The sequence below is a fragment of the Thermoascus crustaceus genome (assembly GCF_041956765.1).
Source record: "Thermoascus crustaceus strain CBS 181.67 unplaced genomic scaffold VTN00scaffold_2, whole genome shotgun sequence".
Lineage (NCBI taxonomy): Eukaryota > Fungi > Ascomycota > Eurotiomycetes > Eurotiales > Thermoascaceae > Thermoascus > Thermoascus crustaceus.
Genome location: NW_027192528.1, coordinates 1,616,273 through 1,631,259, shown reverse-complemented (window position 1 = coordinate 1,631,259; position 14,987 = coordinate 1,616,273). Strand labels below are relative to the sequence as shown.

Sequence of the window (14,987 nt, the reverse complement as noted above, 5' to 3'; positions counted from 1 at the left end):
GCTGGCCGCAGGCGGCAACTAATAATTTACAGTTCTTTATCTTATCACTGAAATAGCCCTTTTGCCTTCAGTCGCGCCATCCCCTCGCTTTACGACCATCATGAATGTGAGAATCCCCTCAGCCTTAGTATCGGCCTGTCGCTTACAAGAGTCTCCTAGATCGTCGAATGGGCCTTTGGCAAGCGCATGACGCCCGCAGAGCGTCTCCGAAAACACCAGAGAGCTCTTGAACGGACACAACGAGAGCTGGACAGAGAGCGCATCAAGCTGGAGAACCAAGAAAAGAAACTCGTGCAAGACATCAAGAAGAGCGCCAAGAATGGCCAGATTGGAGCCTGTAAGATCCAAGCAAAGGACCTGGTCAGGACGAGAAGGTGCGTCGTTTATTTCTCTTGGAGTGCTCTCTCTTGGAGTGCCCTCACAAGCACAACCCTGTTGGAATTTTTTTGCCCATGTTCTAACCCGCGGTGGCGTCTAGATATATCCAAAAGTTCTACTCCATGCGGACACAACTACAAGCCATCTCCCTCCGGATTCAGGTATGAGAAATGCGCCAATACGGTCAACGATTGACAAGATAGTAACCTAAATAAACAGACTGTACGGAGCAACGAGCAGATGATGCAGTCAATGAAAGGCGCAACAATGCTTCTGGGCAGCATGAACCGGCAGATGAACCTCCCCGCTCTCCAGAGGATAGCCATGGAGTTCGAGCGGGAAAACGACATCATGGACCAGCGTCAAGAGATGATGGACGATGCTATCGATGAGGTTACAGGTTTGGAGGATGAGGAAGAGGGCGAGGAGATTGTGAAGGAGGTCCTGGATGAAATCGGAGTCGATTTAAGCCAAGCGGTGCGTCTATCACTGTCTTCCAAGTGGCAACATGCAATCTATACTAATACAACCGGTTCTAGCTGGGAGAGACTCCTTCGGGGCTGCAGAAGAATGCGATCGGAGAAGGGAGAGTCGCACAAGCAGTTGGCGGTGGCGGAAGTACGGACGATGATGACCTGCAGGCAAGACTTGACAGTCTACGACGATGATTCTGGTGCTTTTTCTTTTCATGAGAGATCTCTTTACGCCTTCTTGTTCGTAATAGGGTGTTTGGGAGTAGATTCTGGACGCTTTGGATGTATGATCTGGCATACTCAGGGTCGGTCGATTCCAACATGATCGATGCAAATGTTTCGCATGTTCCATGTTTTCAGCTGCAGAACCTAAATATTTTTGCAGTGTATTATATTATCCACGATACTTTTGTTACTGTGGCCCAGGAGGCCTGTATTTCCTTTTCAGAGCTGCCGACAGTGCCTTCAGGCATGTAGGAACTTCACCACCGCACTGACGCTGCGGAGCCCAGGCAAGCATATGGCGTAGTGACGTGACGCAAAGCCATGCACCGCCTCGCTTCATGCAACGTGTGTGCTAAGGGTCATTAGTCTCTTTGCTGCAAGAGGAGACGACAGTTGGGCCATGACGTACAGGACGTAGCGTACGTCCAACCAAGGAAGTACATCTATGCTTCCAATTCTGGCTGCCTGGGAAGAAGCCAATAAAAGCTTGTTCCCAATTGCATTTAGCAGCAAATCCCAGATCGAGACGGGTTCTGGATGCGCTGTTTCGCTGAATGCGCATTAGCACCGTGGCGGCCAGCAAGACACCGCCTTCGACCCCGCTATATCGGCGTCAAGGGCGTTTGACACCAGATAGACTGACGATCTGTGACAGCGGGTGCTATGGCCCTACGCAGACCTGGCTCGGTGGTAAATGACGCAGCGGTGGTTCCGCGGAAGAGGAGAGCTGCCAGGACAAGGTGTAACTGGTCTGAGAAACGAGCTGTCTGGTAGATGGGCTAGATTGGACAGGACCAGCGCTCTCCGCATCCCGCAGTCATGGCGATACATGGAACCGTCGTCGATAGACCGGCTATCTGGTGAGGCCGTCTTCTAGATCGTGATATCGTGCTCTTCAGCGCCGCGTCTCCACCGAGTTCGCTATCCACCTTGGCCCTCCTGGCTCTCCCCACTTGACGCGCTGCAGCCGGGCAACACCCAACAGAGCTGCTTCGGGCATAAGCCGCCCCGTTCAACCGCCCCGACGCCTAGGTACGCTGTCTGATATCGCTCCTTGTCGCGCTTCCATCCTGCATCTGGGCTCTGTCGTCGGCCGGAGGCGCCTCGTTCCAACTTCCCAGCGTCGCTCCCCTGCCCTCGTTCTCCAAGCATTGTACACTCCCTGAGCCGCCCGATCCCTCCCCCTACGCGGCGTTGTGGGGTCTACCAGAAACGGTGATACCTGACGCAAGACTGCCTCCCAGCTTGCGACGTTCGCTTCTCGCTCACCTGGAGCAGCGCCCATTACGGTATGTCTTTTTCTATCTACATGGACCCCCGAGGCATCTCAGGCTTCAGAAGCCGCTTCTAAAATAGCGGCGGCTGCGTGGTGACCAAACCACCACATCCGGCACGTTGCTTGCTCTGGGCGTGCAAATTCCGGGCAATGCCCTCCATCACGTCACACATTTACTTCTGAATACGGCCAGGGCCATTCTGAATACGGAAACCATTGCTGATATGATTTGCAAGCATCCTATAGCAATTCCTGTCCCTGAACATCCAGCCCCATTGAGTTCACTGTCTGCCATTTCTTCAGTGCGCCTCGCGGCGTGGCTTCCATCGACCTCTGTCGCTCCCTCCCTCCTCTCCCACCTCTCCGACCATTCCCCGGTTCTCTTGCGGTTTGGGTGTGATCTGGATCAACAATCAAGCTGGCAGGGAACAAGCGGAGGAGTTTCTCTAGCCAGGGTGGGTTGCTGAACAGAATGTTCGGTGGCTCCTCGAGCCCACCCAAAGAGAAAGCAGATCCCCTTCCCCATTCCGGCATTGGTCCAACCACCCTTGCAGTCGACACTGAAGACGGTCGCGAGAAGAGGGCTTCTCTCTCCACCGGTCCATTTGGCAGGAGATCAAACGAATATCCAAGCCCTGGTGGCGACAAGAAGCGCAGAAGCAGCACCGTAAGCAAGGCGGCGTCGTTCTTTACTAACGCCAAAAATTCACTTCACCTCTCCAGCTCGCGTGAAACCTCGAACAGCAACGGGTCTCAGAGCCCCCAGACTCCGTTACAGAAGTTGGGGAAGATGGATCCGGCACTGAGCGTTCCCCAAGGCTCATTGAACAACTCAGCTGGCGAGTCATTGCCAACGCCTCGTTCATCGTTCCGGGTTGGAGTCACAGAAGACAGAAATCGAAAATGTCGCAGGACTATGGAAGATACGCATGCGTATCTCTACAACTTTCTAGGGACACCCGCTCCGACGGCTCAGCTCGAGTCGTCCTCCGCGAATAGCAAAGAATCAAACGAGTCCGCGGAAACCTCTACAGATTCTGATGAATCAACGCACGTTGTCGAAACAGATAATGGATACTTTGCCATCTTCGACGGTCATGCTGGGACCTTCGCTGCCGAATGGTGTGGGAAGAAATTACATCTCATCCTCGAGGACATAATGCGAAAAAATCCGAACACACCTGTCCCTGAGCTCCTGGATCAGACTTTTACCAGTGTCGATCAGCAATTGGAAAAATTGCCACTCAAGAATAGTGGCTGCACTGCCGTAACAGCTGTACTCAGGTGGGAGGATAGGGTGCCGAGCTCTCATTCCGCGACCGGCTCCAGTGCGCTTGCACCCGCGGCAGCCGCGGCAGCTCAGGCTGATGCAGAGTCAGAGAATGCAGATACGCCCACGCAGACAGCGCCATCCACGAACGCTACTGTGCCTCCAAAGCTCCAGGAGGCTACTACTCGTCAGCGTGTTCTCTATACGGCCAACGTCGGTGATGCTCGAATCATACTATGTCGGAACGGCAAGGCTCTCCGCTTATCTTACGACCACAAAGGCAGCGACGAGAATGAGGGCAAGAGAATAGCTAATGCAGGGGGGTTGATCCTCAACAACCGAGTCAACGGGGTTCTTGCCGTGACAAGGGCTCTTGGAGACGCGTATTTGAAGGATCTCGTCACTGGCCATCCATACACCACAGAGACTGTCATTCAACCAGACGTGGATGAATTTCTAATATTGGCCTGCGATGGTGTAAGTATATTGAATTACTACTTTTATGATTCGCTACTGTAGACTGACTAATGCTTATTATCAGCTCTGGGATGTTTGCTCTGATCAAGAAGCTGTCGACCTTATCCGTCATATTCCAGATGCCCAGGAGGCGTCTAAAGTTCTCGTCGACCACGCGCTTGCGCGCTTCAGCACAGATAATCTCTCTTGCATGGTCATCCGATTTGACTCTGACCTCCACAAAAACGTCGTTGAGAGGCGAAGTGAACCAATTGGCGTCGAAGGCGACCCGTCCTCCAGGAAGAAAGGCGGCGTGAGCGAGGCGGACAAGATTGTGGAAGGAGCAAGAAAGAGCATGGCTAATGCAGAAATTTCCGACGGGGCCACTGGTCTCAATGAGAAGCTCAAGGAAGATATCCTCCTCCAGGTGTCGGACGAAGAACCGGGTCCGGAACTTGCTTCGAGTGCTGACCAGAATGAGGCGTCAAATCCTGGTGTCCAAAATAAAACCAATACAAAGGACGAGGAAGGAAAGTCCTAATCAGAATACCCTTGGAGAATCGACTAGTCAGATGTCATTTCAAAAGGAAAATAGAAACTTTTGCAGTTCCAAGTACTTCGAAACTATGACCCGGGCAGGTGACGGTGTTTTTTACTGATATGGATTTGAGTGCATTCGGGAGGTGCATGACTAGGTACCTGTTCTATTGTTCTATATCTTTTCATATTTCTTTATTATTATTATTATCAGGCGGCGAGGAAGAATTTTTACTACAAACATGCAAGTTTGTTTATTCTCTTCGTTGACCATGTTGATTGTTCTTTCCTTTATTTTTATTCTTTTGCCATCTTTTCCCCTTTTATTTTTGCTCTCCACATTTGACTCTATTTAGCCTTTTGTGTGTTTCCAGTCGAACCGCATCCCTCCCGCTCTGCTCACATTTGTCTTAACTCGTCATCTGTCACCCATCACCTCCCATGCTTGTACGCTATATCACGATGCAATGCAATGCAACGCAACGCAATGCAATGCAGGCCAATTCGATTCCAGAGCAGTTGGGAACGAGACTTTGCTCTCTAGTCTTAATTCTCCTAAGTAGATGCGGTATTTTCTACCCGGTAGCTGTGTCATCCGGATGACATGTGGGTAGAATATGGCTATTAAGGTTCTAACTGGAGATATGGTTGACCGTCGTAGCCGGATAGATGGTCCTGGAGATGTTCATTGGAAAAAAGTCAGGATGACGAGTTCCTATCGGCCAGAATGTAGTCCGTATTGAACATGATTGTCTCATTTCTAATAACCGCAGCATAAATCGTCAAGATACACAATATATAATGCAAAAAGTACAGATTCAGAAGGTAAGATACAGGAGGTGCGTTGTTGTGGCGCAGGGCCCCTTTTCGGGGGAAAAGTTAGGTAGGTAGGTACTGTACATGAGGAGAGACAAACAAAGGAATATATGAATGACCTTTGGGGACCCTGAGACAACTCCATTTTTCCCATCCACCTAAGCAAAAGACGCACATTCTGAACAAATACCCGGGGTCCAGGTCTCGTTTATCTTCTACGTTGTCTCAAATATCATGATATCTGGAACTTCATGTTCATTTTCCTCGTAGACTGTTTGAGATAGGAGGGGAAGAGGCCAAAAGAAAAAGAGGAAGCGGATGACAAGCGGGGCTCTCTTTAGGCCTGCTTCTCATTAAATGGTTCATTGACCAGCACGTCCGTCCCCAGAACCTTCTCCCCGGGCATGACATGGTCACGGGTCAGCTCCAGTTCACCGTGCTTGACTCTCTCAGGCCAGGACTCGGCGTATTGGGCATCGTGGACATCCGCCCAGAGGATCTTCACCTCGTCGCCCTCGACCTTGTACTCCCCGTTGCCCTGGGTCTCCTGGATCTTGACCTCAACCTCGGGGGTGCTGAGGGCCTGCTCGAGTTTCGCTATCCGCTCGGCATTCTTCTCGGCAACTTCCCTCTCCCTCTCCCGGGCCTCCCTGCGACGCCTTCTCGCGGTCCGGGTCAGGTAGCCTCTCTTGCCATCCGCAAAGCCGCTCTTGATCTCCTCCTCCTGGATCTTCAGGACGGCAGCGACGTCGGCGACACTGGTGGCCTTCTGGTCCATGAGGACACGGGCCCGCTGCTTCTTGTCCATCAACCACCCGATCTTGGGCTTGAATTTCTCGTCGAACTTCTTGGCCTCGCTCGGGTCGCGCGGCCGCTTCCGCTCCAGAAACTCCTCTGTGATCGTGATCATCTCCCGGGGCGGGGCGAGCTGGCGCTGCATGGCGAACTCGCGGAGGAGGTGGTAGGCGCGGAGGCCAACCTTGGAGTCGCTGAAGTGTACGGAGTAGTAGGGAACCCACATGTCTTTTCGGAGGGATGCAGGGACGGTCTTCTTGCCGTGGTAGATGAGCTGGGAGAGGACATTGTTTTTCTATCCAGGAGATGAACCGTGTCAGTATCTGCGGTTCCCGTAGCTTGATAAGTCCGCCTAGGGAAAATAACTGACCTCAAGATACCGGGTCAATGAGTAGACCACTTGATTCGTGCGGATATTGTTGTAGACGAAAATGTTCTTCCCGTGCGTGAGTTTATTCAGAGCCTTCCGTAACCGCGCTCCCTCCTTGGCTTGCCAGTCTTTGAAAGCATTCGAGTTCTGCTCTCGGGGCTTCCCTTGAATCACGCTGTGGTTCTCAATGGGCGGTCGTCGGACGATGTTCCAGGTTCCGATCTTGGTCGGATCCAAGATCTTCTGGATTGGCTTCTGGATCGATTGCGAGGAGGCCATTGTGGCCAGCAGCGAGGTCTGTTGTGCTCTGCACTGATTTCAGGGGTCGAGAAAAGTATCACTTATATTGCATCACGGCCCTCGGTGTTGTTGCAGCGAGGTTGTTCGTGGTCGTTGCGGCGGCCGAAGGGCAGAGCGGGACGTCGGACGAAGATTGAGATGTTGAAGCTCGGATCAATTTTTGACAGAGCTCGACTTTGTCCCAATCGGGACACTCTCCCGCGTCACCCTCCGCACTCATCACGGCGGTATCTCTGCTGCCCACCGTTCAATGGCATAATCCCCAGGCATCACCAGAACAGCGCTAATTGGAATACTGTGCCCTGGGTATCCTGGAAGATTGTCTGTTTTACGATGGCTCAACTTCTAGAGCGCATGCAGTGTGACTGCTAAGTCTGCCACCATGTCGTCTCCAGCAGAAGACAACTCAGGCGGCTATGGGGATGTCGCGGATAGTCGTCGCGAGCGCCCACCCTTGTTTGCATCGGTATATTTCACATCTTCCTAATCCTTGTGTCATCTAAGTAGGTCTAATAGTCTTGGATGTTAGAACCGCAAGCTGCGGCATTTACAAGGTGTCTCTGTCCGCAACCTAGTCATCACTCCATTCAACAGGTCCCGCGCAAAGACCATTGACGATGAAGAGATCCCCAATACTTTGCAGACACCAGGCAAGATCCTAGCGCAGAGTGAAAACCACACTGTTCACCACTCGCGGTCATTTACAGATCTCAAGACGCCTGGAGACCGCACGGGCACAGGCAGCGACAATGACAAGAAGCGTGACATGCAGCGGTCGCGCAGAAGGAACACCTTGCCTTGGAGTGTTGACAGTGCGGCAATCCGACAGAACATGCTGAATGACATTACAAAAAGCAGGATGGCAGACACCTGGTTCTCCATCCATTGTGAAGGCATCGATGCGCCGGTCTATATCAGCGAGGTCGTCGAGAAGGCCACGAATCCAAGCTTTCGGTTCTTTGACCTAAACACATGCGGGCCGCTTGTTTCCCGGTCAGATCAGATGACGTTGAAGCTGTGGGCAAAGACGGAGACGATGAGCGAGTATGTGCTGCTAGTTGAGATGCAGCTGAATCTCCGGTCGCTGCAGTTCGTTGGGAAGTCGCTGGATCACTTCCACCAGCCTCTGCCGGCGAACTCCATTCTGTTCCACTTTGCAGATGGAGTGTATACCAGCTTGACGGACATCCCACCTGTGCAATCCACGCTGTCTGCCAAAGACCTGGAACCAGCCTCCCCCAACGCCCAGCCGACTTCCTCGTACGACGCGCTAATGCGATTGGCAAATCTGGACGACTGTATTCAAGATGCTCTTGCCACGAGAGAAAGAATAGAGTCGCAGATAAACACGATTCTGGAAAAGAACCAAGACAATGTGCATACTACGAGCAAAGCCTCTCAGGCTCAGGATAAGCTCACCTTCACGAAGCGCGCAGTGGCGGCTGAGAAGAAGCAGCTCCGTATATCTATGAAACGCAAAGAGGATCTAATAGCTAGTATCAAAGCTAGGAAAGAGGCAATGGCGAATGGCCGGCAAACCCAGGATAAGGCGCGCAGTCATCTTCCAGATGCCCAACAGAAATTAGCCTCGAGCGCAGATCTGCTGGCGAAAGATGCAGAAGAAGCCAAGGGTCAGATCCGCCGTATCTGCGAAGATCTACTCGCAATCTATCCTATTGAACCTATCCCAGGAAAGCCGCTTGCTTTTACAATTGCCGGACTTGCACTGCCCAATTCTTACTTCGAAGACATCGACCGCGAGTCTGTTGCGGCTGCCCTTGGGTACACGGCACATTTGGTCTACCTTCTCTCGTTCTACTTATCAGTCCCAATCCCGTATCCAGTCAAACCCTATCTTTCAAATTCCATTATTCAAGACCCTGTATCGGTTTCACTTCCACAGAGGACATTTCCTCTTTACCCCGTTAATGTCCAGTATCGCTTTGAGTATGGAGTGTTTCTACTCAACAAGGACATCGAATTTCTCATGAATCGACGGGGTCTACGTGTGCTTGACATTCGTCATACCCTACCCAACTTGAAGTACTTGCTTTATGTTCTTACTGCTGGGAACACTGAACTTCCAGCCAGAAAGGCAGGCGGAATTCGTGGTCTACTTGCAGGCCGACTATCGCCCACCCTGTCCAGACGGGGAAGCGAGGACAGTGTTGCCAGCAGCGAATGGATTAACCCAAGGAGATTTTCCGATATGACCTTCAAAGTTAACGGTAACGCTGATGCGGACAAAGGAAAGAAGTCTGCTGCTGACTCTCTTGTTCCATCATCCAACACCACCGCACATCCACTCAGAATGAGCACAATGTGACGAACATCATGAAAGGATTTTAGAAATGCTAAGTCCTCATGTATAATACAGCACAGCTTTCTCATACCCTTAATGTTTGAAGATAGTGCTAATGGCGGCGCCGGTGGGAGGAGGACCTTGGACTAATTGAGGATTTCGGTCAAGATGGCCGCCTCGTGTGGAATGTAATCTTCGTCACATAGTTCTTCAAATCTTTAATGAATTGCTTGTATTGAATATTGGATTTAATGCGTAATCTAGAGAACTCGAGCCTCCATAATTTGATCAAAAATTATATATGAATATTCCGGCTTATCTCATTATTATCCCCGTTCCAGAGCCCATTATGAAGATGTTTTCTGTATTGCTTACTTCTCTCAGCTATGGACCAAGAAAAATAATATATATATATATATATATATATAAAATGATATCACTGACGGCCGCATGTGAAGCGGATGGGATTCCCCATACCCCGCATTTTCAGACGGCGTCCAATTGAATGTTTCTGTGACAGGTCAAATCAAAACAGTGAATTGTTTCCCAGAGAGTCCTTGGCCTTTTGTAGCGAATAACTGCTTCTGTCACTCCTTTGTCAACATCTCTTCAGCTAGCTTCTAACCTTAAGACGTTATCGGTCGATCGTCACCGACTTGCATGGGCTTAGGCGTTCTTGATAACCGCAACCCCACACTTGTTTTTGCCGCCTTCGCTTTGCATCGGCAACCTGTCCAAAACCTCCACTCTGCGCCGATAGAAGGCGGTCATACAGCATGATGGCATCCACAGCAGGACCATCACTTCAGGCCAACGGCGGCCACCAGAACAACGGCCTTTATCCGCAACATAACCAAGGTCGCAAGTCTCCGTCTCCTCCACCGCAGCACCGACGTGGATACCAGGCATGCGACCCATGCCGCAAACGCAAGGTCAAGTGCGACCTGGGAAGTATGTTTTCCCCGGATTTAGCATGTCTTCTCGAGCAATATGGGCTGATGTGATCACAGGTGTCGATAATCCACGTCCTCCTCCATGTGTACGATGTCGGCGTGAAAGCAAACGATGCGAATTCTCGGCCACGAGACGCAAGCGAAAGGCCTCGGACACCGACGAGGTCGAGGGCCCGCTTCGACGCGATGCGCGTATGATGGTCGGGGAGGTGGGATATAATGATTCTTCGAGCAATGGATCACCTTATCCGCAACCGGTCGCGGCATCGTTCGAAAATGAGAGAGCTTCTTCCAGACCGCAATGGTCGGAGAGCTCTTTGAACGCAGGCCAGATACCCCGATCTTCTCCCGTGCAGCAGTATCACGCGAGCGCATCGACATCTTCGGGTCACTTTCAAGATACAAGGGAAACACGCAGCTTGGCATATACGGTTAATGGGAGGGGAGCTGGACCTAGCAGCTATGCCCTCGAGAGCGGTCAGCATATGATGAACAAGACCGCTGCTGAGCTGTTGTCCCCAACAATTAGCAACAGCCATGATGCACTCCATCTATTGTCAGAAGCTGCAGGCAGGACAGAGGATCTGAATCGCCAGAGCCTTGAAAACCGGCTCGCAGCTCGGCAGTCTACGTCTTCTTTCACTTCTCCTGTCTCGTCTGTGACCCAGGTCGGTACCCCGAGGAGTACAGGCAGGCCGTTTCCAAGAACACAAGGGTCCGGGACTACTGGTGGTTATTACCCGTCAGCTGGATCGGGACCCGTTGATCCTCAGATCTCAGATAACCGCGGTCAGGCAGATAGTTCTGTCGACTTGCAAGACCCGGGGTATCTGGATGCAGTTAGGGCATGGTCACGACTGAGGTTTGTTCGAGCGGGATGGCTCACAGTGGAGGAGGCCATGGCCTATATTGCATAGTAAGTTAATCATGTCTTCCTGACTCTCTTCTTCAACATGATTAACAACATGTTATCAGCTACTATGAGCATCTTGCGCCGTTAAGCCCTATCGTACTCCCGGATTACTCTCCACCTTCGATGCACCGGACTCTCCTCACAGAGGAGCCTGTTCTAGCAGTTACGATGCTTACCGTGGCTTCTCGGCACATGAAGCCCAAAGGTGATGGGGCATATACGCGCTCATTCTACATCCACGACCGACTCTGGTCGTACCTTCGCGGCATGATTGAACGGCTTTTCTGGGGTCAAGAGAACTTTGGCGGAAGCGCCGCTGGACTCAGCAAGCCTAGGTCTCTCGATATTGCCCCGATTCCAGGAAAGGTCAATTTGAAGGGGCATCTAAGATCGCTCGGAACTGTGGAAGCTCTGTTGATGTTAACGGACTGGCACCCAAGGAATTTACATTTCCCTCCCGGTGACGATGAGAATACGCTTCTCGACGCGGATGCCCATATCTCTCCACAAATACGTCCTGACAAGGATGCCGACAATGAGACCGAGCAAGCAGGAAATAAAGGTCAGAGTGGCACTCCTGAGGGACGACTTGCGTTCCAGAAGTGGCTGGAGCCCGCCTGGCGGTCGGACCGGATGTCCTGGATGCTGCTGAGCACAGCGCAAGCTCTGGCATTCGAGTTGGGTGTTTTTGATCAGAAGAATGCTTCTGGAAATAACGACGAGTCTGCAGCAGAGCAGATGCGGAAACGTCGAGTTCGTCGGCTCATCCTTGTGTACGTTACCCAGAGCAGTGGTCGTCTTGGAATTCCTTCCATGCTGCCCCTTCCTCAGTGGAGTCATGATATTGAGCCAACCTCGCTTGGAGATATGAAGCCAAGCGATGTCTTGATCGACAGGATGCAGGATTGCTGGATCGGGATATCCAAAATCATGCACCAGAGCAACCAGCTGCTGTTCGCGTCAAAGGAGCAAACTTCTGAGCTCATCAGAAGTGGACGGTATCGCGAACAGATAAACGAATTTCTGCCATCTCTGAGAGAGTTCCGACGGAATCTCGACAGTCTCACTAGTAAGTATAATTACATAATCTGCTATACATTGAGCATGCTAAATGATGCCAGTATCACCCCAAATGCGGTACATATTGACGATTGAGTACGAATACACACGTAAGTATTGGACCTTGGCCTTTCACTCAAAGATTTCGTCAACTAACAAGCTGAAGGGCTGTATGTCAACTGTCTAGCTCTGCAAGCCGTAGTGGACCGCTGGACTACGATGTCAAATGAGGCTACAGCTCAAGCGCAAAGTGGAAGACCCGGATCCGGACCTTCCTCGGGAACAGCATCATTCCGTGTGCTTATGGAACTATATCGAGTCAATGAACCGTATATCCAAGAAGTCGTGGATGCTTCGCGAAAGATTCTCCAGACGGTGCTCGACGGACTCGTACCAGGTGATCACCTGAAGCACGCTCCTGTGAGAACGTACTTCAGAATCCTTTCTGGGATGATATTCATTCTCAAGGTAGCTCACTTCCAGATCCAACCACAGAGGGCATCGGTTCTAACTTTTATCTAGACATTCACACTTGGTGCAACAGAGGACGATGTCCGCGTATCTCTAGATCTCCAGGATAGGACCATTGACGCCTTACGAACCCGTGTCGTTGACGATGTCCACCTGAGCCATACAATTGCCAGGCTGCTGGAGCTGCTCACCACAAACATCAGAACACGATTCCTGCGATTCGCTCCCCTGGACCGTGCAGGTGACAACGACAGTCAAGATCACACATCAACATCTGCACCAGCCTCAAGGAACCAGTCCCCACGGCCGCTTGACAGAGGAAATGCCCAAGGCGGCCGTCGGGTCAATACTTCCTCCGGTCACCAGCAGTGGCAGCAGGGCCAAAACACGACACATGGCCTTGGCAATTCAGCAGCCGATGGAAACAATAGTAATACAGCTGCACCAATTGGTAGCAGTGGCAATGACCCTCTAGCCAATATCCCGGCCCAGCCCATCAACTCCTCGAACATCAACGTCGCTTTCATGCCGCCGCCACCGTCCGTGTATTACAACTATTACGATCCAAACGCCACATCACCTGCCGCGAAAATGGAGGACTCCACCATCGCCCCGCAGTCCATGAATGAAGGTACTACTGGCGCTGGGACTGCTCCGTCCGGATCTTCAGGTGCCCTTCCAGACTGGTTCGCCTTGCCGCTTGATCAGTTCTTCAACAGCTCGACCGCGGGCGTGGACCAGGGTCTCGGTGGGACGGGTCCCATGGTTGGCGAATTTGACATGCTTGAGGTTCTCCTCAATGAGCAGTATGATAAGAACGATGAAGGTGGTGACTCTGCAGTTGGAGGACTCCCTTCGCAATTCATGTAATCATATGTATGAGATCTGCGCGACTGACCATATCCTTCCCCCATACTATCTTATGCTAGGAGCTTATGAGAAACTCACACGATCGTGCGCCCTGTTTTCCAATTACCCAGGTGCACTGGGATGAAGTTTGACGAATGCAATGAATGACCGTCTGCCTGTTCTTGCTCCTACTCTAATGCTCTACTTTATGTGACTTATTGATGTATCTATCCTTATATTAACCTCTTTGTTGTTTTCTTTATTATTCGTACTCTTTCACATGCACTATAGTTTATGTTTCTCTCTGCCTCTTGAACTTTCCTGTACTTTCCTCTGGCTTCTTCTCTGATATGTACCGACCCATTCTAGTTATACGTATAAATATTTTCAACAGCAGATTTTACGCTGAATTCATCAGCCCTTCCCTATGGGCAACTTTTCTGATGCAATTTGATCCTGGCATTGCGTCTCGTACTGCTCTTGTTACCGTACATACGTGCCTATGTGAGCTTTTTCTGCGATGCATTCGCGGCCTTCCCTTTCCACTTTGGTGCTCAGGCAGCGCCGCTTTTCGCGCACTGAGCCGATCTGAGTACGGGCTGAGCAATCCCAGAGCTTCCGAAGTTGCTCCCTGAGCGCTAAGCCGAGGGGTGAGCATGGGACAAGCATGTGAGCCCAAATAAAATGTAGGGTGCCAAGGTTGTAGTCGCACCCCAGCAGGGTCACTTAGCCCCATCCAGCTGTCACTTTTTGATGCCCGAGCACAAGCTGGCGTTATCACTGTGGCTCAGCCCCATTGGAACCAGTTCATCCTTATTCGCTTGAATTAGGTTCTAAGTGAATAATGATCTAAGAAAAGGGAAGAGAAAAGAAAAGAATTTCTCTTATATTTGTGTATTATTTTTCTTAAGGCCCTACAGAAAAGTGCTCTGATTTACTAAGCAGTATTGTCTCACTGGCTTCTCCATTACTGAAATTCCAGCAGAGAGCCAGTGTCTTTCTCTCAATATCACTAAATGTCCTGCTCTATCTATGGATTCTGGATATTTTTACTGCTGTTGAAAGAATATACTTGTAATTACTTAGATTTAGAGAGGGATTTTTTCAAACATGTTACAAGACCTAAATGCCTTTTCATGCTGTAATCTATCTTCAGGAGTTTGAAATAGCACAAGCTTCATTACATACTATTTGGAACAGCACAAACCATACAGAAATAGCACAGGTTTAATTTCCAGTTTCCTTTGATGTTGTAATTGAAAACAGTAAAAGCAGACAAAAGTTATGGTATTTGTTATGGTACAGCCTAGAGATCACTGACAAGGCTGACGAAGGGAGGACTAGTCACGTGGCCATGCTGGATCGTCTATGATCCATTCTCACGATCCAGGTCTACGATCGACCTCCATGATCCATAGTCATGATCCACCAGATAGGTATTTCCAGGCAGAACTCAGGATGTATATAAGATGCTCCTTAACCATGGGGATTAGGACCCCGTGGTCAACTCAAATAGCAATCCTGATAGGTAACATTGCTAGTAA

At 50.7% G+C, this 14,987-nt stretch overlaps 5 protein-coding genes across 5 annotated transcripts; 4 read left to right on the top strand and 1 right to left on the bottom strand.

The window, feature by feature from the left end:
• Window positions 1-100: 100 nt before the first annotated feature.
• VTN00DRAFT_4108 (uncharacterized protein) lies at window positions 101-1,046 on the top strand (the record flags this gene model as incomplete). The annotated part of the gene is made up of 5 exons (XM_069430500.1): window positions 101-106; window positions 160-374; window positions 479-539; window positions 598-855; window positions 918-1,046. The coding sequence occupies 5 exons, from the start codon at window positions 101-103 to the stop codon at window positions 1,044-1,046; spliced, it is 669 nt and encodes a 222-aa protein (XP_069289629.1).
• A 1,778-nt stretch (window positions 1,047-2,824) lies between these two features.
• On the top strand, window positions 2,825-4,619 carry VTN00DRAFT_4107 (uncharacterized protein; the record flags this gene model as incomplete). Its single annotated transcript, XM_069430499.1, has 2 exons — window positions 2,825-4,099; window positions 4,164-4,619. 2 exons carry the CDS (start codon window positions 2,825-2,827, stop codon window positions 4,617-4,619), a joined length of 1,731 nt encoding a protein of 576 aa, XP_069289628.1.
• Window positions 4,620-5,768: 1,149 nt separating this feature from the next.
• Window positions 5,769-6,875, bottom strand: VTN00DRAFT_4106 (mitochondrial 54S ribosomal protein mL67; the record flags this gene model as incomplete). The annotated part of the gene is made up of 2 exons (XM_069430498.1): window positions 5,769-6,521; window positions 6,597-6,875. The coding sequence occupies 2 exons, from the start codon at window positions 6,873-6,875 to the stop codon at window positions 5,769-5,771; spliced, it is 1,032 nt and encodes a 343-aa protein (XP_069289627.1).
• A 403-nt stretch (window positions 6,876-7,278) lies between these two features.
• Window positions 7,279-9,222, top strand: VTN00DRAFT_4105 (uncharacterized protein; the record flags this gene model as incomplete). Its single annotated transcript, XM_069430497.1, has 2 exons — window positions 7,279-7,362; window positions 7,426-9,222. The coding sequence occupies 2 exons, from the start codon at window positions 7,279-7,281 to the stop codon at window positions 9,220-9,222; spliced, it is 1,881 nt and encodes a 626-aa protein (XP_069289626.1).
• A 752-nt stretch (window positions 9,223-9,974) lies between these two features.
• Window positions 9,975-13,464, top strand: VTN00DRAFT_4104 (uncharacterized protein; the record flags this gene model as incomplete). Its single annotated transcript, XM_069430496.1, has 6 exons — window positions 9,975-10,149; window positions 10,209-11,067; window positions 11,127-12,133; window positions 12,186-12,233; window positions 12,290-12,591; window positions 12,646-13,464. The coding sequence occupies 6 exons, from the start codon at window positions 9,975-9,977 to the stop codon at window positions 13,462-13,464; spliced, it is 3,210 nt and encodes a 1,069-aa protein (XP_069289625.1).
• Between the last annotated feature and the right edge of the window lie 1,523 nt (window positions 13,465-14,987).